This window comes from Mobula birostris, chromosome 21 (assembly GCF_030028105.1).
Source record: "Mobula birostris isolate sMobBir1 chromosome 21, sMobBir1.hap1, whole genome shotgun sequence".
NCBI classification, from domain to species: domain Eukaryota; kingdom Metazoa; phylum Chordata; class Chondrichthyes; order Myliobatiformes; family Myliobatidae; genus Mobula; species Mobula birostris.
The window spans coordinates 50,034,042-50,059,637 of NC_092390.1; the positions used below are offsets into that span (position 1 = coordinate 50,034,042).

The following is a 25,596-nucleotide window of genomic DNA, read 5'->3' on the forward strand; positions in this document are numbered from 1 at the left end:
TGTTTATCATTTGAACACTGAATCAATAGGTGGACATGAACAACATGAAGAAATACAAGACATCAGCTGAATGATCAAATATTGTAAAACAGTAACTGGTGCCAGAGGTGTACAGCACAGAAAGAGTCCCTTGCATGCAGAGCAAGTACTTACCTACTGACTTGCATTGGTCCGTATCTCTCTGAATCAGGGGTTCACAACCTTCATTTTCACACCATGGACCAATATGATGAAGCAAGGAGTCCATGGACCCCAGGTTGGGAATTGTGTCTCTGCACATCTACATATCAACTAAATAACATGCACACGGGAGGTGGCTTTAGCAGGTGTATTCACATTGCAACGTGAGAGAGCAAGAGAACAAGGCGTATGCATAAACAACAATACGTGCAGACAGCAGATCAATGTGTAGTGCTGTGGGGGGTAGGTTCATTGTACCAGCAGGCACAGAAAGAGCTTCTTCCCTGAGGCTGTGACACTGCTGAACCTCTCATCACAGCGCTAAGCAGAATTGCATCCGTATTGTACTGTCTCAGTACTTTTATATTTGTGTGCTGTAGCACTTTTTTTATTCACAGTTATTTTCTAAATAACACTATTCTTTGCATTTCTGGTTAGATGCTGAATGCATTTCATTAGCTTTGTATCTGTACTCGACAAAATGACAATAAAGTTGAATCTAATCTAATCTAATCTAAAAGAAATAGATCCATACTTTACACTTCCTCCCCCTTTAGATTAATGTAACATTAAACTGTATGTGTACAAAACATTTAATTTCTCTTTCACAAACCTATATTCCAAATAAACATGCTCTCATAATAACAGTCCACAACCAACTTCACAGTTCTAAAGGTTCAATCTTTTGGGTGGCAGTCTCTTTCTGTCAGGATAGTGCCTCTGAACCTGTGGAGTGGCATCAGGTGTCTTATCAATGATAAAGTTCTCTTCGCACCTCTGGATCTGTGGAGTAGTATCAGGTTTCCAGTATCACGTCACTGTGACATCATCAGTGAGGGGTAGGTCCACTGACTGTAATGTGTCAATCTTGTTGCGTACAGTTGACTCAGGTGAGTTCTTCATTTGAGCATCCAGTATCTGGTCCACATGATGTCTCCATGTCTGATCTCTAACATCCACTGTGTACATCAGTGGTCCAGATCTTGTAGCTATCCTACTGGGTGTCCACTTCTCTTCTCAGTAATGACGCGCTAGGACTTCCTGTCCAACCTCGAAGCTCCTTGCTGCTTCACTTGGCAACAGGCTGAACTGTTTATTCTGTACTTCCCTTCGTAAATCTGGTTTCAGGAGGTCTATACAAGATCTGATTCTTGCTCATGGACAATATTGCAGGTGAGTGATTTGTCATCTCATGAACAGAGTTCTCATACACAAAAAGAAAGTGGTCCACTTGGTGCTGTAGAGCAATGGCCTCCTTGTCCATCACTTTAGTGGACTTCTTGAAGGTTTGTTCAGCTAACCCACCCCACTCATTGCAGGGCGGTGAGGAGCTGATTTGAAATGTCTGGTGCCATTTTTCTTCATGAATAGATGAAATTCTTCTGATATGTGTTGTGGTCCGTTGTCACTCACAATTTGTTCTGGTAAGCAGTTTCTGGCAAAGTGGGGGCAGTCTTTGCTGAGGCGGTTGACTTCATTGGAATAACCTTCGGCCACTTCGAATGAGCATCCACAGCAATGGCCCAGCAAAGTCAAGATGTATTCTTTGCCGTGGTGACAACAGCCTTTCCCACAGTTTTAACAGTGCATCTTGAACTTTCTGGCAACCCGATCAGCTTTTGGCCAAGTCTTCAATTTGTTTATCTATTCCCGGCCAGACGTGTCTCCAGGTGAGACTCTCATCTTGACTGTACCGAGGTGTCCTTCATGCAGATTTTCTAACACTCTGGTGTGCAGTTTAGAGGAAACCACAACACGAGATCCACACACCAGCATTCTTTGACATCACATCTCACTGGGAACTCTGGAAATATAAGGTTACCATGAGCTGGCCATCCTTGCCTTGTGATGTCATAGACTTTTGAGAACGTTGGATCATTCCTTGTTTCCCTTTGTATTTTGGAATTCGTTACCGGCAACTGGTCCATCAATGTAGTGTGGAACACCTCTGTTGGGTCACAGTATGAAGACTTTTCTTCTTCAGTTGCCAATACGGTTCTAGAAGACATGACAAGTCATCTGCGTTGCTATGTTGTTTAGTACCCTTGAACTCTATGTCATAAGAGTGGGCTCCGAGGAATAGTGCCCAACGCTGTAATGGGGTAGCAGATATCACTGGGATTCCCTTCCTGGGATTGAAAACAGATAAAAGGAACGAGTGACCTGTCACTAGAGTAGACTTTTGTCCGCAGAGGTAGCGGTGGAACTTTTTTATTCACCATACTATACTAAGGGCCTCTCGGTCGATTTGTGTGTAGTTGCATTCTGTGCTCATTGGTGATCTTGAAGCAAACACAATCAGGCGTTCAGATCCATCTTTCGTAATGTGTGACAAAACAGCTCCAATGCCCTAAGGGGACGTATCTAACATTAGTCTGATGGAGCAGAGATAGGTCATAATGGGTGAGCAGTTCATCAGATGTTATTAGTCTCTTTGTTTCCTTGAATGCTTTTTCTGACCATTCCCACTTTGCTCCTCTCTGCAAGCAGCGTGCTCTGTAGCAATGTTTGGGAGAAGCCGGGGGTAGTAGTTTACACGGCCCAAGTATGACCTGAGTTGTGACACATTTTCTAGTTTAGATGCTTCAGTCTTCTCTTGTGACTTATGTAAGCCTTGCTTGTCAACGACATCCACAATATGAGATTTCAATCTTAAAAAACTCACATTTCTCTCTTTTTGTGCGCAGACCGTACTCACTCAGCCAGGTAAGCACTTTACCAAGGTTCTGGAGGTGCTCTTCATCATTTCTGCCAGCCTCTATGAGGTATCAAGGTAACATTGTGTTCCTGGATTATCTTGGAGCATTAGGTCCTTTGCTCCTTGCTGGTGCTGCTCCAAATATGAGAAAATTATACTGGAACAGTCCCTCGTGAGTGTTGATTGTGAGGAACTGCCTGCTTGACTCCTCAATCCCCATTTGCAGATAGGTTTGTGACAAGTCAATCTTTAAAACCCCTTCCCCGCCTACTAAAGATGCAAAAAAATGTCCTCTATTTTTGGCGGGGAATACCGCACAGTGTGCAGCACCGGGTTGATAATCACTTTGAAATCCCACATGTGAATGGCTCTGGCCTTCCCTTTCTTGATCACTGGGACAAAGGGCATGGCTCAATTGCTCCACTCAGCCTTGGAGAGAATTCCAGACACCTCTAAGCTTCGCAGTTCAGCATCCACTTTAGGACGTAGTGCATAAGGCACTAGACGCACTTTATGGAATCTTGGTGTTGCTGTTTCATTCAGTTCAGTTCTGGTCTTCATGCCTTTGAATTTACAAATCTACTTCTCAAACACCTTCTCATTAGCATTAAGCAGCTGTGCCAGTGTCTGATTAGTGTTACCATTTGGGCTGCTGTTGCCTGTTGATGTCACCCTGAGAGCTTTGATTGAGTGCCAGTCTAGTTAGATTTTTCTCAAACATTCACATCCAAAAAGTGCTGGCCCTCTACTTTACAATACATGAAGCTCTAAACTGCTGTGTTTGGCCTCCATACATCACACTTACTTTCAGTTTGCCTTTCTCTGTAAGTCTTTAGCATCACTGAGGTCTTCTCTAATGGCATCTTAGAAAACAGTATGCTGTCATTAGCCTCTGGAATTATGGGCAAAGCTGACCCTGCATCCAGCTCCATTTTCAATTTTACACCGGACTCATCTATTGTAATCCGGTTCTGGGTATGACAGTTCACCTTTGTCTGACTCCATTTTCGGATAGTAGCCTCTTTTGAGTGCTTTGACTATGAACCACATACAAGCCTATCCCTTAATGTTCAGAAAGTCCATCTCTAAAATTTGTGCAGTTCTGAAATGAATTTAGAAATGCTTTCATCTTTTGACTAGTTCCTTTTCGTAAAATCTAAATCTCTCTGCTATCGCTAGCGGTTTAAGGCTCAAGTGATTTTGTAAAATTGTAACAATTTCATTGAACGTCTTGCTTGCTGGCTTTGCGGGGGTTACTACATTGCGTAAGAGACTGTACGCTCTTGGACCCATGAAGCTAAGAAATGTAGGGAATTTCTTTTGCTCCTCCATATTGTTCGCATTACAGTACAGTTCAACCCTCTCGCTATACGACTCCCAGCCTTTATTAGCGCTATCATATTTGTCAACTTTCCCAACTGAAGCCATCGCCAAGTTATTTTACTTCAGATTCAGCACATCTTTCACTGTTACTGTGCACTGTACTTGCACGTTTGGTAGCGTCTGTGACGGCCTTCTCATGCTGTTTAACTCTCGCTGTTTCATCCCGTAACCGTGGGTGCAGATGGTGATATTCTCTGACATTCAGGTTCGTAGTTCTCGCCAATTTGTTGTGTTTGTGCACAACTACATATCAATTAAATCAAAGCACACGAGGGAGATGGCTTTAACTGTTGGATCCACACTGCAGCAAGAGGAGAACAATGCGCATGCGTAGACAACAGCGCAAATGCAGACAACAGATCAATACATATAATCCATATATTACAGGAACCCTCTGCTCTAAACCTTTTCTGTCTGTGTACTTGTCTAAATATCCCGAAATGCTGTGTACCTATCTCTGCAGCTTCCTCTGGTAGCTCTAAAAGACATTTGACAAATGTACAGATTGTACTAGAGTATTAAAAAATTGTTCAGAGATTCAAAAAACTAATCCAAAATAATTCTACCCAAGTCCTTTGTGAACGTGAAAACTCATTTAATGTGTTGAAGCTTTTGTGCAGCCATTTCAAAAGACTCAATTTTCTTAAGAGTTTTTCGAGGAAGTTACCAGGAAAATTGAAGCCGACAAGGCGGTGGATGTTATTTACATGGAATTTAGCAAGGCCCCTCATGGGAAGGTGGTCAAAAAGATTCAGTCACTTGGCATTCAAGATGATGTAGTAAATTGGATTAGACATTGGCTTCGCAGAAGAAGCCAGAGAGTGGTAGTAAGTGGCTACTTCTCCACCTGGAAGCCTGTGACTAGTGGAGTGCTGCAGGGATCGGTGCTGTTCGTCCTTTCTACCAACAGTCTGGATGATCATGTGTAAACTGCATCAGCAAATTAGTGGATGACACCAAGATTGGGGGTGCAGTGGACAGCGAGGAAGACTGTCTGAGCTTGCAGCGAGGTCTGAATCAGCTGGAAAAATGGCAGATGGTATTTAAAGCAGACAGGTGTAAGGTGTTGCACTTTGGGAGGCCCAGGGTAGGTCTTTCACAGAGAGCAATAGGACACTGAGGAGTGTGGTAGACCAGAAGGGTCTGGGAATACAGATACATCACAGGTAGAAAGGATTGAAAAGAAAGCTTTTGGTTAGCCTTCAAAAATCAAAGTACTGCATACAGGAGTAGGGATGTTATTTTGAAATTGTAGAAGACATTGGTGAGGCCTAATTTGGAATATTGTGTGCAGTTTTGGTCACCAACCTACGGGAAAGATGTAAATAAAATTGAAAGAGTAGAGAGATGTTGCCAGGACTGGAGGACTTGAGTTATAAGGAAGGATTGAATTGGTTAGAATTTTATTCCCTAGAATATATAAGATTGAAGGGAGCTTTGATAGAGGTATACAAAATTCTGAGGGGTATAGATAGGGTAAATGTAAGAAGGCTTTTTCCCACTGAGGTTGGGTGAGACTTCAACTAAGGGTCATTGGTTAAGGGTGAAAGGTGAAATATTTAAGGGGAACATGAGGGGAACTTCTTCACTCAGAAGGTAGCAAGAAAATAGAATGAGCTGTCAATGGAAGTGGTGGGTGTGGGTTTGATCTCAACATTGAAGAGAAATTTGGATTGGATTGGTACATGGATGAGAAAGGTATGGAGGGCTGTGGTTCAGGTCCAGGTCGATGGGATTTGGCAGATTAATGTTTCGGCACAGACGAGATTGTCTGAAGGGCCTGGTTCTATGCTGTAGATAATTATTTTTGTTCCTATACTGAAACATAAACAGATGCAGAAATTATAATGATTTATTAACTGACACCAAACTGTCATTTTATGAAATATACTGTAAATTCAAGGAAAGTCTCAAAATATTTTAAGCCAAAATGGGAAATTGCAAAAAGTACAGTATTTGAAAAACGTATACATGGCTTTGTCCATGAGAACTCATAGTACGTATTTCTTGGCCTTCTTCAAGGAGGTAATCAAGAGGAAGGATGAAGGTCGGGCAGTGGATGTTATCTATGTTGAAGTTAGCAAGGCCTTTGACAGGCTCCTACTTTGTAAGCTAGTCTGGAACATTAGATCACATGGGATCCAGGGGTTCATAATTGGCTCAGTGGTGGAAAGCAGAGGGTGATAGTCAAGGGTTCATTTTCTCAAAGTGGATGCTTGTGTTTAGGGATGTGGCACAGGGGTTGGTGCTAAGATCTTTGTTGTTTTTAAGTTATACAGTATAAGTGATTTGGATGTGAATGTGCAAGGTGTGGTATCTAAGTTTGCAAATGATACTAACATGAGTGTAGTAGACAGTGGAAAAGGTTATGAAAAATTACAGGGGATCTTGATGTGAGCTGATATAAATGTGAGGTATTGCATTTTGGTGGATCAAACCAGGATAGGACTTGCGGAGTGAACGATAAGGCCCTGAGGAATGTAATGGGACATAGGGACCATGGAGAGCAGGTGCATAGTTCACTGAAAGCAACATCACAAGTAGATAGATTGATCAATGTATTTGGCATGCTGACCTTCAGTCAGGACAGAGTATCTGAGTTGTACAGTTTAATTACATAATATGCTGTTGAGACAACACACAAGTGGCTACCGTTGTAGGAAATATTATTAAACAAGAATGCAGAACGTACTTACCAGGGGGCCTCAGTTAGAGAGGGCTGCAAAAAAAAAAAAAAAACAACCAGAGGGCTCAGGTTGAGATGAGAGGCAAGAAATTTAAAAGGGACATCAATGATAGCTTCTTCGTGCAAACAATGGTGCTTATTTGAAATGAGCTACCAGAAATAGTGCTTGGGGCAAGCACATTATCAACATTTAAAAGCTATCTAGATGAGTACTTGAATAGGAGAGACTGAGGGGGTATGGTGAGATGGGACCAGCTTGCTGGGCAACACAATCAGCATGGACACGTTTGTAGAAAGGGCTTGTCTCCAAGCTCCACATGACAATAATTCAATAATTAATGAATGATTTTTCAAGTACAGGTTTTTGAAGTACCTGTCAAGGGACCAATGGATAGATTGTTTTGTAGACAAATACCTAACGGAATCTGCTGGCGGACCACATGCTCTGGGATTGAAGAGACCCCTGCCAGTTTAGTTTGGTAAGAGAGTTGTAGGATACTAAACATGTCCCAATGCAGTCTCCCGGACTGAAGTCAACAAGAAAATTGAGATCCTTAATGCAGAGCATCATGGAGAGTCTCAGATGGATAGGTACTAATTCACAGCTTAATTCATTTAATATGTTGCCAGATGTTTGTAAATAAGATTTGATAACAGGGAGCATGATACAGATTCACACTCGTGCTGAAATGAATAACAGGTGGAATTTCATTGAAGTCCAACTTCCATTGTAATTGGCCCATCCCTGGAAACAGACGAACTCTAGCCAAAGTGTAGTAGGTCTCTTTCAATAGGCAGGTGATAATAGTGGGACTGGAAGGGTATCAAACTAATTCCAAGTTAGTTGGTGCCTTAAGGTCAATTTAAAAAACTCCTGCCAAAATATTCGATAGTACCCATAGATTTCATATACCAACTATTAGCACCAAAATCCTAAATCTGGATAATATATCAACATCACTAAGTAAGCAACTTGAAGTATTGTATTAACAACACTGCATCACATGTTTCTAGATCAGACATGGGTCAGGATCAGCTAACTGGTTTCCATTTAACTTGCCAAATCCCACTCAGCACCAGTGATACTAAATTAAGGTCATTGCTCGTCTACTATTTCAATGTTCATTCTGTACTTACTAGGTTACTTCCAGCATTGCACAACACCGAGGTGCGACATCTCACATTTATCTGGGTTAAACTCCATCTGCCATTTCTCAGACCACATCACCAACTGATCTATATTGTGCTGTATTCTTTGCCGGTCTTCTATACTATCCACAACACCACTAATCTTGGTACCTTCTGCAAACTTACTAACCCACCCAGCTACATTTTCACGCAGGTCATTTATATACATCACAAACAGCAGAATCCCCAGCACAGATCCCTGCGGAACACCACTAATTACAGACCTCCGGTTCAATCAACCCCTTCAACCACTCCCCCCGTCTTCCATGTGCAAAGCTGCCTGGATTCAGAACTGCCAATTCGCCATGGACCCCATGCATCCTGATGTTCTGGATTAGCCTCCCATGAGGGACTTCGTCAAACATCTTACTAAAATCAATGTAGACAACATCTACTGCCCTGCCCTCACCAATCTCTCTCATCACATTGTCGAAAAACTCAGTCAAGTTGGTAAGACACAACCCTGCCCCGCACAAAGCTATGCTGGCTCTCCCTAATTTTTCTCCTTAATCTTTCCTACTAAATCCAATAAGCATATACATAGAAACATAGAAAATAGGTGGAGTAGGCCATTCGGCCCTTTGAGTCTGCACCGCCATTTATTATGATCATGGCTGATCATCCAACTCAGAACCCTGCCCCAGCCTTCCCTCCATACCCCCTGATCCCCGTAGCCACAAGGGCCATATCTAACTCCCTCTTAAATATAGCCAATGAACTGGCCTCAACTGTTTCCTGTGGCAGAGAATTCTACAGATTCACCACTCTCTGTGTGAAGAAGTTTTTCCTAATCTCGGTCCTAAAAGGCTTCCCCTTTATCCTCAAACTGTGACCCCTTGTTCTGGACTTCCCCAACATCGGGAACAATCTTCCTGCACCTAGCCTGTCCAATCCCTTTAGGATTTTATACGTTTCAATCAGATCCCCCCTCAATCTTCTAAATTCTAACAAGTACAAGCCCAGTTCATCCAGTCTTTCTTCATATGAAAAGTCCTGCCGTCCCAGGAATCAATCTGGTGAACCTTCTTTGTACTCCCTCTATGGCAAGGATGTCTTTCCTCAGATTAGGGGACCAAAACTGCACACAATACTCCAGGTGTGGTCTCACCAAGGCCTTGTACAACTGCAGTAGTACCTCCCTGCTCCTGTACTCGAATCCTCTCGCTATAAATGCCAGCATACCATTCGCCTTTTTCACCGCCTGCTGTACCTGCATGCCCACTTTCAATGACTGGTGTATAATGGTGTACAACAGTTTATCTCTGTGCGACAGGAGAACATACATCATAGTACAATATTCTCTGCTTTATTAATCTGTACATTATTATTGCACATTCATACATTGTGTATATTATTCTGTACTTTATTATTAGTTAAGTCTGCACACTGCTAAGTGTGTTTTTAAATGTTGCTGCTGTAATGAAAATATTTTCCACTTGGGATCAATAAAGTATTACAGTATCATTATTATTAAGCCATGGGTTTCCAAATGCTCATACATCCTATCCCTAAAATTTTTCTCCAGCAATTTCCCTATAACTCACATGAGACTCACTGGTCTATAGTTTCCAGAATTTTCCCTTGTTCCCTTCTTAAACAGAGGTACAACATTAGCCACTTATCAATCCTGCAGGACTTTGCATGTGGCTAGAGAGGACACAAAAGTACTGGTTGAGGCCCCAGCAAGTTCATCTGCTGCCTCCTCCAATAACCTGGGGTAAGTCCCATCAGGCCCTAGGGACTTATCCACCTTAATGCTCATTAAGAGGCCCAATACTTCCTCCTCATTGATCTTTAAATGCCCGAACGTATTTATACACTCAGCACTGATATATATCCTGGTCCTCCATACCATTTTCCTTGAAATACTGAAGCAAAGCATTCATTAAGTATCTCACTCAAATTCTCATCATCCAAGCAAGTGTTCCCCCATTATCCTTGAGTGGTCCCACCCGCTCCCTTTTACTCGATGTATTTATAGAATGCTTTGAGATTCACTTTTATCCTACTTGCCAAGGATTTTTCATGGCCACTCCTGGCCTCCCTACTTCCCTTCATTAGTTTTTTTCTGGCTTCTTTATACTCAAGTGCTTCATTTGATCCCAATTTCTGAAGCTTTACATACTTTTCCTTTTTCTTCCTGACAAAATTCATCCCGTCTCTGGACATTTTAGGTTCTGTTATCATTCTATCCCCGTCCTTCCATCTAACAGGAGCATACCTTTCCTGTATTCTGCACAATTGATCTTTAAAAACACCCTACATGTTTGATGCAGACTTGCCAAAAAAAGGTGTTCCCAATTAACTCTTCTACGCTCCCACCTAATGCCCTGTAGTTTGCCCTACTCCAATTTAAAACTCTCCTCCAAGGATCCTTATCTATTGCTATCCTGCAAGTTAAGGAATTCTGGTCACTGTTCCCTAACTGCTCACCCACCGAAAGGTCAGTTACCTGGCCAGGTTCATTACCCAACACCAAATGCTGGAAATCCTGAATAACACATAAAATGCCGGAGGAACTGAGTAAGTCCAGTAGGATCAATGAAAGGGAATAAACAGGCAATGTTTTGAGCTGAGATCCTTCACCGGGATTGGAAGGGAAGGAGGCAGAAGCCAAAATAAGGTGAGAAAAGGGGAAGGAGATGAAGGAGAAGGGGGTTGAAGAAGCCATGAGGTGATAGGTGGAAGGGATGAAGTGCAGAAGGAGGAATCTAAAAGGAGTGGGCAGTGGACCACGGAAGAAAGGAGGGGAACCAGAGGTAGCTGCTGAGCAGGTAGCTAGAATGGAGAATGGAAAAAGAGAGGAGGGAGTTAGTACTGGAAGTTGGAAAAATCAAAGTTCATGCAAACTTTTGCACAAAAAAAAACTTCTGGAAGTAGTCAGTGGGTCAAGAGGCATCTAGGCAAAAAGACGGTAAAGAACATGCATTTGGACTGTTAGTGTAGCGCAGGGTTTCTCAACTGGGGTTCCATGAGAGATCGTGATTAAAAGAAAGAAGACATCATTTTTTGAACTTCGCACAACGTGCGATGCTGGTGCTCGGTGGTGGACAGTGACTGAACAGCCCCGTTAGCAATCACATTAGAGGCCCCTCAGCCCAGTGTGACAGAACGCAGTACGACAGTATTTGTTCTCAGTTGTTGACGCGAGATAGTTTTTAAGGCCGTTGATAATTGGTAAGGGAAGAACGGTAGGCTGATGAGGAACGAGCAATGCATTTTCTGAGCATTGACTGGACTCACCCAACTTGGGCCGTGACGTCTGCCTCTCCATCCCAAATTACCTCCCCTAAATACCTTTACGTGTCACCAACTGACTTAAGGGAGCGAACAAACTACCAGTGTAGTAGAATATTGGAGGGAAATTTTCATTCTAAAGAATGACATTTTACGTGCCGCCGTTCAGCTGCTGGCCTGCCGCTACCCTGTTGTTGTAAGCATTGCAAAAGGTGGATTGTGTAGGTTAGAAGTGAATTGTATTAAGTTTTCATATTTTTTGTGGTTTTCTTGTTTAGTTATTTATCATGCCGTTCTTCTTATACAATTCTTTTTTGCAATGGAAGCTACTTAACAAATGGGTTTTACACTGAGTGGTGATCCAAGTTGTCCTATTCCATTGTACATAGACTGCGGCAAGCAACTTACAAATGCAACAATAGCTCCAGCAAAATTGAAAAGACACTTAACTACAAATCACAGCCATATGACACGCAAGAGTACTAATTATGCTAAACAGCTGTTGCAATCTCAAACGGAATAAAGGTTTCATTAATAAAATCACAGTCAGTAAAAAGACACAGGAAGCAGGTTTTTTTTAATAGAACTTATTACCCAGAAAAGGAAAGGTCACACAATCCCTGAGAAATAATGATGACAGGTGTAAAATTAGAGGGAAAATGCAAGGACAGACACAACATTCTGGAGTTATAGAATGGAAGTTCAATTGCAAAGCATAAATACTGATTAAAGTATGAATTCTCATTCAGGTGTCTAATGGGAATATTCATACATACCTCATGATGTTTACAGTTGAATAGTATGGCTTTCCTGATTATAAAGTGATGACATTAGCTCTTGTGCAATGTGTATTTCAATCCTTCCCCACTTAATTGCATCATCTTACCTATATTGCATGGGCCAGACAGGATATCATATGATGGAATGACAGAGCACTGAATGGGCCGTGCTCCAACATCTTATGGTCTTGCATCAGAACAGCAGGCAAAAGCCTTGCATTTATGCCATTAAAGTAGTCACACACCTGTATGGAGTTGGAGAAATTGTAGATTATTGCATTGTAATTTGAAAATGCCACTATTAGCAAAAAAATTTCCAGAGGAGAAAGTTTCTGCTCTAGTTTGGCTAAAATCAGAGAAGATTCTGTATCATCGATGGCACATCCCAGAACAGGAGCAGTTGTCGTCCAAAATATCTTTGGCTGAAGTGGGCAAGGAGAGCTCTTTCTTACAAATGGTTCACAAGACAGCTTCCTTTCCTGGAAACTGAAGCAGGCAATCCCCATGATTTGGGACCCTATCTCAGCAATGCCCTTCATTTCTGAAGACATTTCAAAATCAATAAAACCTTACTGTTGCTTGATACAACAGTCTGCTATCACCACCACACCCACTCTAAGCACATCAGATTTAGCAATCTATATTAGGAAAAATTGCTAGTGTGGTGTAACACCCTAAAAGTTACTGAGCACTACAGCTCAGAAGCAGAACAACAGTAGTATCTGCAAAGCTGGCACTTTACAGTTGAATAAGTTCCTACAATAGGAAGGAGAGAGAGAATGACATATGCACTGTCTTTATATGAAAAAAATCCTCTTGTAATCAATTAAAATAATCCTTTAGGATTAAAGGGTTTTCTTTCATTCATTACTGGTGAAATTAATCCCAAAAGGCAAAGCAGAGGAAAACTAGTAGGACTTTGTTAATTAATTTCCTAACCAGATTAAAGACTTCAGAAGTTTAGTAGAAATAAGTAAACCTGAAACATAGGTCTGAAAAAGGCTATTGTGTGAAAAATAAGAGGCTACCCGAATACAGGGATTAAAAATAAGGAAAATAAAATATGCAGGTGAAAATGAATAAGATTCCAGGTAAAAGTGCCAAAGCAGAAGATATGAGAGTGAGCAAAAGTGAATGTGTGGTGGTGGGGGCAGGGGTGTGTAAATGGAGATGGCTTTGAGGAATTTGCTAAGGCAGTAACTACAACAGACCAAAGTAATATCCATGGTAATCTAATTTACATAACTGTCCACAATAACATTGAAAATACATGTTCATCAGTAAGAAATTCACTTGTACTAGTTAGAGATGGATTTTTCACTATCCACACTTTTTAAAGACAACTTACTCCCAGAGTCAGTTTTAGGGTGGTTTCTAGTTTCTTTTAATTAAAGTAACACAATCTGCTTCTTTGAGAATGTATGGATGCAAAGAACACAAAGGAAGAATAAGCAGTGTAGTGTCACAGTTGCTACCTGTCAGCTCCAGCAACACTGGTTCAGTCGTCACCTCTGGTGCTGTGTGGAGTTTGAACTATGTCCCTGTGACTGAGTTTCCTTCAGGAGTTGATTTTGTCTCACAGTAAGTAGCTGGTGAACATTGCATCTGCTGTGTAGGTGAGTGGTAGAAACTTGGGTATGGCAAAACAAAGTACCCACAATGACGGGTCTGTGCAATTCTCAACTTTAGCCAATGGAAATGGCACAGTGTTGTAAAACTTCACTGGGCATCTGTGATGTAACTGCTTACGTACACTGAATGTCTAGTAAGAATAAATGCTTAAATTTTGTGAAGCAGTATTTTCCTGGGCACAGCTATTATATTCATTAAAATTTTAGTACTCTGAGTACAAAAATTTAAAGTAACAATGTGAGAATAATTGAACAATACACAAGAAACAAGAGTCCATTTGCTTAAAAGACAACTTTGGGAATTTTAACTTCATTGCTTGCTTTTGATCTAATTTATATCAAATGCAAAATTCACTTCACTTCAGACATGTGCATAATAAATTTGACTTTTATCATGCAAAAGATTAGTTTGATCTACCTGATACTTCAAAGAAATTCAAATGCTTCAGGTAAGCTCCAGCAGAAAATCCAAATAAATGGTCTATGAATTTTTTACAAATACAGATTGCAATATTTACTATACAAATATACTGTACACTCTAGTCTGGAGCAACTCTTCTGAGATACAAGATTCTGGTAATTGTCTAACTCTAACTTGTTTTTTTTCCCCTCTCTCTCTCTCTCTCTCTCTCTAGTCAGCTACAATTTGAAGATAGACATCAGCAGGAAAAATTGCATCTGATCAGCTTGCAAGGACCAGCTAAACACCAAGTTGTTAAGACAAAAGTAGCTCTGGGGCATGTATTCACTTTTTAAACTTTCATCACCAACTGACATTTGAAGTATAATATGCGCTTTTCACGTGCTTAGGTTGAGCCAGAATGTTATACTTTAATATTTATATTTTTAAGATATTTCATAATTATATGCAAAATACAAATCTTTATATATAATACAATCTTCATGGTGGTTGTGCAAACCAGAAGCGTGAGCAAGTAAGTAACAACCCATTGACCTTCATCAATTTCTGTACTGTAGCACACACCAAATTATTTTAGAGAATGAAACTAGAAAACCTTCCACTTTCCTGTTATATCACCATTAACTGAGTTATCTATCTTTAAAGAGTGGAAAAGAAAACACTGCTTTAAACCATAGGGAATTTAGTAGATTTAATTTGTAGCAAGAAAACTAGTTAACTGTCTTCCATTGTGATACTGGGCAAATGGGGCATTTTTGTTTTCAAAAATTAACATCAGAATCCATGCAAAATATAGTTTTATAATTTCCTACAATAGAACAGCAGAAGATATGTTACAACCAACAAACTGATCAATCAAAATGATTTTCTGCCTTTAGGAGGCAGCCATGATTTAATTGATAGCACATTTGCTGAAGTCAGGTTGTGGGTTTAAAATCTAATTATGGAAATTAAGGCATTAAAAATTAAGTCAAGTATTTGTTTGCCAGGATGCAGCTACCTTTCAGATAACAAATTAGAAAGAGACTTTGTTTCCTTCGAGACCTCACGTCACCAACATAATGAGCGGAATTTTCCTCATGGCCTAGCCATGAATGGTTCTTTGCCCATAAATGGTACATTTTTAAAAATCTTATTTTTTTTTCATTGGTACATTTTCAACAGCACCTATACATTTCATTCAATGCCCAACCATCTCGGACATCTACCCCACTTCTTCCTTACAAGGAAAAAAAAGATATAAGTCACATAAATTTAGAATACTTTTATGAAAAATATCACAAGCATAGTTATGAGCTCAAATTGAACAAATTTCATGGAACTTAAATCTAATTTTTAAAGACACAATCTGACACTGGTGCTTCAAAAATATTTGTATTCTTAGTTGTTAATATATTGCTGAACACAGTTTCTCTGCAAACCTGAATACATCATTTTATTCAACGTATTTACCATATATTTACTTTCTGATCAATTCTTCTAATTCCTCCCCACCTTCCTGTTACTTAATGCTGTGAGGTGAGTCAAGACACAATCATCGACTTGATCACTTGAAACTGACAGATTGCTTTTTCTTTCAAGGAAATGTTATGCAAATTGAATAAACGAAAAATTCACAACCAGAATGGGGAGAAAATATCTTTTGAAAGTACAAAATTCTTTGAGACATTATACTATTAAGCCTTCACTTCCACAAAATGACAGATACTGAATATGTATGTATTCCTTTACTGTCAGTACTGCTTGTAAGTCATAAGATTTGGATGATTTTTTACAACGAGATTCTATAATTGTTTAAATATGTCATGTTAATAAATAAAACCATAACAATGCACTCTAAAGCTACACATAGAAACATTAGGACATTTTCATGCTCCATTTAAAATCCAGTCAGTCATCCTGACTTGTGCTGAAAAAGTTACATAGATGCATCACCAAATACTGCAGATCAACAGATCTCAATGCAAACAAATATTAATTTATAGCAATTAAATAGGCTATGTGCATGCCTGTGAGCACATACATCTCAACCAAAGATTGCATATATGCACTTGTACTTTGCAAGCATACAATGAATTAGTACAAGTTACCATATCATGTTTGGATTCAACTTTCTTCATAAGTTACTTTTAAAATGACACAGAACTTTAGAACTGTTTTGTGCCTATTATATACTTTGGTTACAATTCTATTTGTGTCTTTTGAAACAGTTGCAATTTCATTTATTAAATACTCATTGCCTAAGTATTTCACATCAAATGTAATTTAATTTGCACAGCTGCTGTTGTGACAAGTACTGTAGGGATTACACAGTAAACTCAATTTGCATAAAATGCATGGAATAACATTACTTAAAGTGTCCCTTGTAAAGCTCAAAAATGTACTGAGGAGAATTATAAAATTTCTGTGAAACACATGCAACTGCAGTATAATACCCTCGTTAAGTTGAAACCTTTGGCTTTGCAGTGGTGCACAACATTTGCATAGACAAAAAAAAAGTCAACAGCACATTCAGCAACGTTTTCACAGCAAGAATATGTATTTGTGCAACATGAAATTCTTCATCAGGGTTGAGTAAACAAATCAACAAAATCCACACAATTGGTTCTGAACTTAATTTTATGGGAAAAAGCACCTCATATCTTCAGGTCACTTAAATAAATAGGCTTATCAGAACAAAATTCATGGCAGAGTTCAGGGTCTAAACTAGGTTTTCGTAGTGAACATTAGTGAAGAGATGAGAACATGAATGACCTCTGCAAACTTGAAAACAATAATTAGCTGACTCTATTCTAAATAGAGCAAGTCTTTAAAAAAAAACTTAACAAAGACAATATTTGGTGAACACTTTCCAATACAACGCAACATCTCCCATTTTGTTCCTTAGAGATTTTACTTCATTATAGTATTCAATCTTGCATTTAAAAACAACACTCATGCACTTGTTCTCATGGTGGTTTTTGCCCTCCATAATGCCCCTATCTCTTCTCATCCCAATGCATGTCCCTGGCCCTCAGTAACATAATTTGGCATTAAAATCTCTCTTAAAGAACATATGCACATGCATTTTAAAAACATGACTATAATAAAATAAACCCAGAAGGAACAAACCAAAACCTAAAAGTCTTTAAGTGCCCTTTTTTGGAAACCATTACAAATTCAATTATCTTAGATGCTGGTATAGTTTTCCCCCCTCCCCTTGTTACACAAGTTCTTACACAACCACATGCAGTACATTTATAGCTAAGGATGTACAGACTGGGGGGTTGGGGGGGGGGAAAGAAAGCTTTCTCTTAACATTAAAGTAAATTTAAGCATAAACAGTTTATTGTCCAACTATGCCAGTTCTGATTTTAACATGGCACATCACGTCAGCCTTTCTGTTGCCAACGATCAGACTTCATATAGAACTTCTATTTGGTATCCAAACTTTCCATGATGCACGACAAGCTAGAAGAGTCCAATCTGGAGGCTTCCGCACAAAGTAATGCCCATGACACCATCAGATACCATGCATCACTCATCATCTTCCTCCTCATCTTCTTCACCATCTGAAAGTGAAGTACATGGTCGTATCTGCCGGTAACGGTCCAACCATTTCTCCACCATTTGTGTAACTAATGGATGGTTGCGTCGACGGGAGCTCCTTTGCTGTGCAACAAGAATTCCACCTTCGGTGACACAACAGTCAAGCCATTCCCTCAGTAGTTTCTCCTGCTGGTCCTCATTACCAATCTGCAAAGAGTCATTTCAAATAATTAGTAACTCAGCAAACTAAAGGCATCAGAAATAGCAGACACTATAAACTGGGGAAGGTATGGGATGATGTTTGGCTGAAGTAGAATGGGGTACAGCACTTCTGATGATAGATTAGAAATGGCACACCTAGGGCAAAAATGGAACAAACGGAAAAAAGTATCACTCATTTGAAGGAAACATGGACAACTACCATATACAAGGACATAGAAATTGAAGCGAAAAGAATCACATCCTGCCCAATTCAGAGAAGATTAAGATCAGTGCATAAAATTAAAACACGTGGGAATGGGGTACTGGATACTAACATGGATAAAGAGATGGTAAGCAGGAAGCAGAGTTCTGAATAAATGGGTCCTTGTCCCATCATCAAGCAATATCTAAGGACATATCAAAGGATCAATACTGGGGCCCCAGCTAGTCATGACCAGTTGCAAGAAAAATGTTTGTGAACCCTTTGCAATTACCTGGCTTTCTACATTAATTACTCAAAATGTGGTCATATCTTCATATAAGTCCCAATAATAGACAAGCACAAGCTGCCTAAAGTAATAACACACAAGCAATTGTATTTTTCATGGCTTTATTGAACACAGTGTTTAATCTTTCTGTCCAGACTAGAAAAAGTATGTGAACCTGTGTATTTAATATTAGCAGCAATAACCTCCACCAAACGTTTCCTGTTGCTGCTAATCAGTCTTGCACAAGAGTGAGGAGGGATTTTAGACCATTCCTCCATACAAAACTGTTTGTTTATCAAAACACAATTTTTCTTCTTTTTAAACCATGTTGTTGAGTTCCCCTTGTGATTTGGATCATTCTCTTGTTGCAACATCCAATGGCCTACAGGGACGAGGTCCAGCACCTGGCTGCGTGGTGTGCTGACAACAACCTGGCCCTTAACAACCAGAAGACCAAGGAGATCATTGTGGACTTCAGGCATGCTAGGTGCCATACTTACGTCCCCATCTACATCAACGGAGCTGTAGTGGAGCGTGTATCAAGCGTCAAATTCCTTGGTGTCCACATTTGAGGATCTCAGCTGGTCCCTGAACTCCTCCATCCTGAACAAAAAGGCGCAATAGCGCCTTTATTTCATGCGGAGCATCAAGAAAGCTCACCTCTGTCCCAGGATACTGACGGACTTTTACCGCTGTACCATTGAGAGCATACTCACCAAATGCATCTCAGTGTGGTATGGCAGTTGCCCCGTATCGGACCGCAAAGCACTCCAGCGTGTGGTGAAAGCTGCCCAGCGGATTATCGGCACTCAATTGCCCACCATTGAGAACATTTACCATAAACGCTACCTGGGCAGGGTGAAAAGCATTATTTATCAAGGATGCATCTCACCCTAACCATGGACTTTTCACTCTCCTCCCATCCGGTAGGCACTACAGGAGCCTCCACTCCCGCACCAGCAGGCACAGAAAGAGCTTCTTCCCTGAGGCTGTGACCCCACATCACGGCGCTAAGCAGTATTGCATCCATATTGTACTGTCTCATTACTTCTTTATTTGTGTGCTGTAGCACTTACTTTTTATTCGCAGTTATTTTGTAAATTAACACTATTCTTTGCATTTCTGATTAGATGCTAACTGCATTTCATTTGCTTTGTGTCTGTACTCAGCACAATGATAATAAAGTTGAATCTAATCTAATGCTACCCTGACGTTCTCCTGTAAAAATGTTTCGATACAATTTTCCCCTTAATTGTCCACTTAATGATTGCAAGCTGTCGAGGCCCTGAGGCAGTAAAGCAGCCCCAAACCATGCTTCATAGATTGGTGTTGGTATTGTTACATACTCAAGGAGATCTGTTTAGTTTTGTGAGAATGATGTAATGGTCTTTTGGAGGTCACCTGATGGGATTTTCCTGCCGATGTGAGGTCACATGATGACATGTGCACCATGGCTATATAGGGTCGACTCAGATGACGCAGTAGGTTTTTAGTTTGTAGATTTCCAGGTAGAATGTGCTGTGTCTCTGTTTCTGTTGCGTGTTTGTTTTTGCGACGCAGTTTCATTTTTAAAACGGAGTATTGCGTTCTATTGCAAGATACCATATTATTGGACTAGAAATTTTTGCTAGATGTGTTGATTTACCCAATTCCAACAATAGAAGGGAGAGTGAAGAATTTATCGAAGTACAGGATCGAAGGATCGAGAGGAGTCAGCATCATTTGGCAGTTTAATAAAAGATCGACCTTATTGAGTCTTCGTTGGAAGAGTAGCAACCTGCATCGAGGATAACCCTTGCCAAAAAGAGCAAGGAGTTCATGTAACGGTTTGCTCTCTCTCTAAAAGAATTTAAGGTCAGTTGTTTTAAACTGTTTATTTTCAGCATGATGAATCCTGTGGACAGAACCAGCAGGAAAGTTGCGTCTGTGAAGAAATCCTTCTCCAGAGAAGTCTCTCCCAACTGAACGTGCAAATCTGTTGGACTTTCGAAGTTATCGCTTTAAGAACTATATTTGACTTTATCGCTTTAAGAACTGTTTTCGCATTTAACACTTTAAGAATCAGTGCCGAGTGACGAGCTGTTGAACGGCTGCATAGTGGTTAACATCCGGTTAAAGTTTTCGTTTTTTTTTAACCTTATCGTTTATCCGTGTTTAATTAATGTTTGGTTGTTTTTATATAACCTGTCTTGATTGATATTCATTGCTGCCGGTTACGTAACAGTATACAGTGCCCTTTTTCCTCCTAACATAGCAGGGTGCATTTCTGCCAAAAGTTAAACATTTGCCTCATCTGTTCACAGAACATTGTCCCAGAAGCACTGTGGAACATTTAGGTGGTCTTTTGCAAATTTGAGACGTGCAGCAATGTTTTTTTTTTAAAAAAAGGAGTACTTGTTTCCTCCATGGTGTCCTTCCACTAACACCACTCTTGTTCAGCGCTTTTCTTATAGTGGACACATGAACAGAGACTTTCGCAAGTTCTAGAGATTTCTGCAGGTCTTTTGCTGTTACCCTTGGGTTCTTTTTCACCTCCTTCAGCACTGCACACCGTGCTCTTGGTGTGATTGTTGCAGTATGCCCACTCCTAGGGAGAGTAGCAATGGTACTATAATTCCTCCATTTGTAGACAAAATCTCTTAATATGGACTGATGAACACTCAGGGCTTCCGAAATGTTTTTGTAGCCTTTTCCAGCTTCATGCATCTCTACAATTCTTCTTCTAAGGTCCTCTGAAAGTTGTTGTGATAAAGGAATGGTGCACATAAACATTTTTTTGCGAAGAGCAGGCTCTGTCAATAACCTGACTATACATTTTTTTTATATACAGAGCAGGGCACCTCTACAACCCACACCTCCAATCTCATCCCATTGATTGGAACACTGAACTACAAATAGCTTTTGTATAGGGCATTACCCCAGAGGTTCACAAAATTTTTTTGAACCTAGACTTCGATTGTTTGAATGGCGTACTCAAAATGTCAAGTAGTACAATTGTTCGTGTGTTATTAGTTTAGGGAGATTGTGTTTGTCTATTATTGTGACTTAGATGAAGATCAGACCAGATTTTATGAGCAATTAATGCAGAAAACCAGGTAATTCCAAAGGATACACTAACTTTTTCTTGCAGCTATATTAATAATTTAGATGAGGAATTAATGGGTAATATCTTCACATTTGCAAACCACGTGCAGATGGAATTGATCACTGAGAAGCCACAGAATAATTTGAAAAGGTTCACTTACGAGTTATTCACTTCAAAGTCAAAAACAGAAAGCAGGTTACCTGAAACTGTGTAAGATTAGGAAAAGAGGTGCAACAACACCTAGGGTGCCCTTGTGCACTGGTCATAGAAAGTAAACATAGCATTGCAGCAGGGAGTTAGCAGGGCAAAAGTTACAATCAGCTTTCATGATAAGAGGATTCAAGTGCAGGATAAAGAGTATTTTGTTGGAGTTGCACAAGGTCTTGGCAATATCACTTTTAGTATTATGCACAATCTTCCACCTCCATATAGCAATTATTGTTAGTGTTTTCAGCATTATGCCTTAAAATAAATATTATCTTAGTGCATTATCAATCTTAGCCATTTTAAATCCCTTTTAACTATTATAAATATGGCCATAAAGACTAAGCTATTTAAGTAAAGTGCAATATTCTATATAAAGTATTCAAAAGACCTTAGGACATTATAGCAGAATTAGGCCATTTGGCTTATTGAGTCTGCTTATTCGATCAAGTAATTATAAATTGTTAGTCAAACTCCATGTACAACTATAATATTCAATCACATAGAACTGCTACAATTGCTCAAGGTAAATTTCACTACTTTCTGAAGCAGGTTAAAATTATAGCAAATTGTGTCATAAAAGTTGAAAAAACAAACCTCATGAGCTGAAAGGAAATGGATGTGCAATAGCTTCCTCTCACTGTCCACCAATGGCAAAAAGGTAATGTTGACATCATCATCTGTATTTAGGTTGGCGCCAGCACCTCGATTGTCATAGCCAACATTTTCCATAGCAACCAGTGCAGAGAAGTGGCCCCTTGTATACCCAAGAGCTATAGGGCTCTTCCAACAGAAACTCTGCTCCCATAGCAAAGGCAAATACACACCTAAGAAGGAGAAAATAAACTTACCCAATACTAATGCTAATTAACAATAATTTTACTAATAATTTTTACTGTTTTTGATCATTGGCACCATTTTCTTTCAGCTCCACCTATTATAAGCATGCACTTAAGCACCTTCTAAAGTCCTTGCCTATTTCTCAGAGAATTCTAGTATGTATAATTTATTTATATATCTATTACAATGTGATGTGCTTCTCTGAGTATATAATTTAAAGTGTGGAATAATTAAACACGTTACAATTTCTAAATTTCATCCAAGTAATTCCACTAACCTTTTAAAAACACCTAACTGCTCTTTTAACATCCCTACTTACATAACTGAAAAATGTCTCGGGACACAAGGTCAAATACTTAACGAGCTGGAAGGGAAGGAAGCAATTATAACTAGATGATTACAATCGGGCTAAATGAACCAATCAAAATTTCATCCCTCATGTTGCACATCTTCTCCATTTATAGTAACACCAACTGTTATCAGATCGTAAACTACATTTAAGTCTTTTTCCCTCAGCTGGAAGACTTTATTCCACCAAACCGATGCAAGGATTGATTGCATCGAACTACCAATCCACTACACAAAAACCTGTATTGATGGAGCACATCCCCTAGTATCAATTTTGCATAACTCTTAACCACTTCTTAGGTCAGATGCATTGGGAATGTCAGCACTCCCAGCCATGTACACATCACATGAATGCACAAAAGTCCCTTTGTTATTTTGCACTAAAAATTCAATAATAGCATTATAAATTAAAGCTTTAATGAACTATATGCAATTTCAATTATTCACAAAATTCCTTAAACTAGTGTTGGGCAAATTAATAAATAATGATGCAAATAGTGGAAGTACATCTCTTGCACACCTACAGTAGATATATGGAACGATCTGTAAGGGCAACTTGCAAACAAGGCTTGTCACTGCATTCTAGAACATGTCACCAGCAGTACTAACACACAGAATATAACAATTAAGAACCTTGGACAATCAATTAAATAGCATTGTTTCTCTATGACACAGGCCACCTTCGTGATCCTACGACCTAACAAATCAATTTGTAGGGGGATGATGGCCACTATATAAAAGTGAGAGGGAGAGGCAAGGCAGATATATGGAACCAGAAAGAGTGTGGTAGGAATGGGCAGATAGAGCCAAGTTTTGAGAGGTAAATGCTGAGAAAGAGACTGATAAGTAACAAGTGAAACTACACCAGGGGTGGGGTGTTGTGTGGAGAGGCAGAGAAGTGATGTGTATGGTGAACCAGGTGGGGGAGGGAACTGAAATTACCAATAATATAAACACAGTAATATGTGACAAAATTCCAACAAGCTAGTTAAATCATTAATCTTCACATCAATACTTGCTCACTCAACAAAAAGTAAAGTTAGTAACCAGGATTTTTCAGTGAATTCCTTTTACTTAAAACCTAGTAGCAAGGAAATCCTATCAACATGGGGTGAGGTGGCTCTGTTGGTGAGGAATGAAATTCAGTCCCTTGCGAGCGGCGACATAGAATCAGATGTAGAGTCAGTATGGATAGAACTGAGAAATTGTAAGGGCAAAAAGACCCTAATGGGAGTTATCTACAGGCCCCCAAACAGTAGCCTGGATATAGGGTGCAAGTTGAATCAGGAGTTAAAATTGGCATGTCGCAAAGGTAAAGCTACAGGTGTTATGGGGGATTTTAACATATAGGTAGTCTGGGAAAATCAGGTTGGTACCGGACCCCAAGAAAGGGAGTTTGTGGAGTGTCTCCGAGACGGATTCTTAGAGCAGCTTGTACTGAAACCTACCAGAGAGAAGGCAATTCTGGATTTACTGTTGTGAATGAACCGGATTTGATAAGGGAACTCGAGGTAAAGGTGCCATTAGGAGGTAGTGACCATAATATGATAAGCTTTAAACTACAATTCGCGAGGGAGAAGGGAAAATCAGAAGCGTCAGTATTGCAGTTGAACAAAGGGGACTATGGCGCCATGAGGGAGGAGCTGGCCAAAGTTGACTGGAAAGATACCCTAGCAGGGATGACAGTAGAACAACAATAGCAAGTATTTCTGGGAATAATACAGAAGGTGCAGGATCAGTTCATTCCAAAGAGGAAGAAAGATTCTAAGGGGACTAAGGGGCGACCGTGGCTGACAAGGGAAGTCAAGGATAGTATAAAAATAAAAGAGAAGAAGTATAACATAGCAAAGATGAGCGGGAAGCCAGAGGATTGGGAAACTTTTAAAGAGCAACAGAGGATAACTAAAAAGGCAATACGGGAAGAAAAGATGTGATACAAAGGCAAGCTAGCCAAGAATATGAAGGAGGATAGTAAAAGCTTCTTTAGGTATGTGAAGAGGAAACAATTAGTTAAGACCAAAGTTGGGCCCTTGAAGACAGAAACGGGTGAAATTATTATGAGGAACAAAGAAATGGCAGACGAGTTGAACAGGTACTTTGGATCTGTCTTCACTAGGGAAGACACAAACAATCTCCCAGATGTAATAGTGGCCAGAGGACCTAGGGTAACAGAGGAACTGAAGGAGATTCACATTAGACAAAAAAAAAATGGTGTTGGATAGACTGATGGGACTGAAGGCTGATAAATCCCCAGGGCCTGATGGTCTGCATCCCAGGGTACTTAAGGAGGTGGATCTAGAAATCGTAGACACATTGGTAATCATTTTCCAATGTTCTATAGATTCAGGATCAGTTCTTGCGGATTGGAGCGTAGCTAATGTTATCCCACTTTTTAAGAAAGGAGGGAGAGAGAAAACAGGGAATTATAGACCAGTTAGCCTGACATCAGTGGTGGGGAAGATGCTGGAGTCAATTATAAAGGATGAAATAGCAGCACATTTGGATAGCAGTAACAGGACCGGTCCAAATCAGTATGGATTTACGAAGGGGAAATCATGCTTGACTAATTTTCTGGAATTTTTTTGAGGATGTAACTATGAAAATGGACAAGGGAGAGCCAGTGGATGTAGCGTACCTGGACTTTCAGAAAGCCTTTGATAAGGTCCCACATAGGAGGTTACTAGGCAAAATTAGAGCAC

General features: G+C 40.0%; 2 protein-coding genes across 12 annotated transcripts in view; one reads left to right on the forward strand and one right to left on the reverse strand.

The window, feature by feature from the left end:
- Nucleotides 1-25,596, forward strand: part of LOC140185779 (C-terminal-binding protein 2-like) — a 371,042-nt gene that overhangs the window by 318,698 nt on the left and 26,748 nt on the right. For 2 of the 9 annotated variants that reach the window (XM_072239428.1, XM_072239429.1), the window contains exons 11-12: nucleotides 14,418-14,519; nucleotides 18,809-19,041. In XM_072239428.1, the coding sequence (XP_072095529.1) occupies nucleotides 14,418-14,519; nucleotides 18,809-18,992 (286 nt within the window). In that variant the 3' untranslated portion in view covers nucleotides 18,993-19,041. Of the gene's footprint in view, nucleotides 1-14,417; nucleotides 14,520-18,808; nucleotides 19,506-25,596 lie in introns of those variants that run through there. The other 7 variants (XM_072239432.1, XM_072239434.1, XM_072239431.1 and 4 more) reach the window with 6 other exon arrangements.
- The window catches only part of LOC140185780 (ubiquitin thioesterase ZRANB1), a 68,286-nt gene continuing 59,140 nt past the window's right edge, over nucleotides 16,451-25,596 (reverse strand). For all 3 annotated transcript variants that reach the window (XM_072239437.1, XM_072239435.1, XM_072239438.1), the window contains exons 9-10: nucleotides 22,307-22,536; nucleotides 16,451-17,938 (exon numbers count right to left, since the gene is read on the reverse strand). In XM_072239437.1, the coding sequence (XP_072095538.1) occupies nucleotides 17,720-17,938; nucleotides 22,307-22,536 (449 nt within the window). In that variant the 3' untranslated portion in view covers nucleotides 16,451-17,719. The remainder of the gene's footprint in view (nucleotides 17,939-22,306; nucleotides 22,537-25,596) is intronic.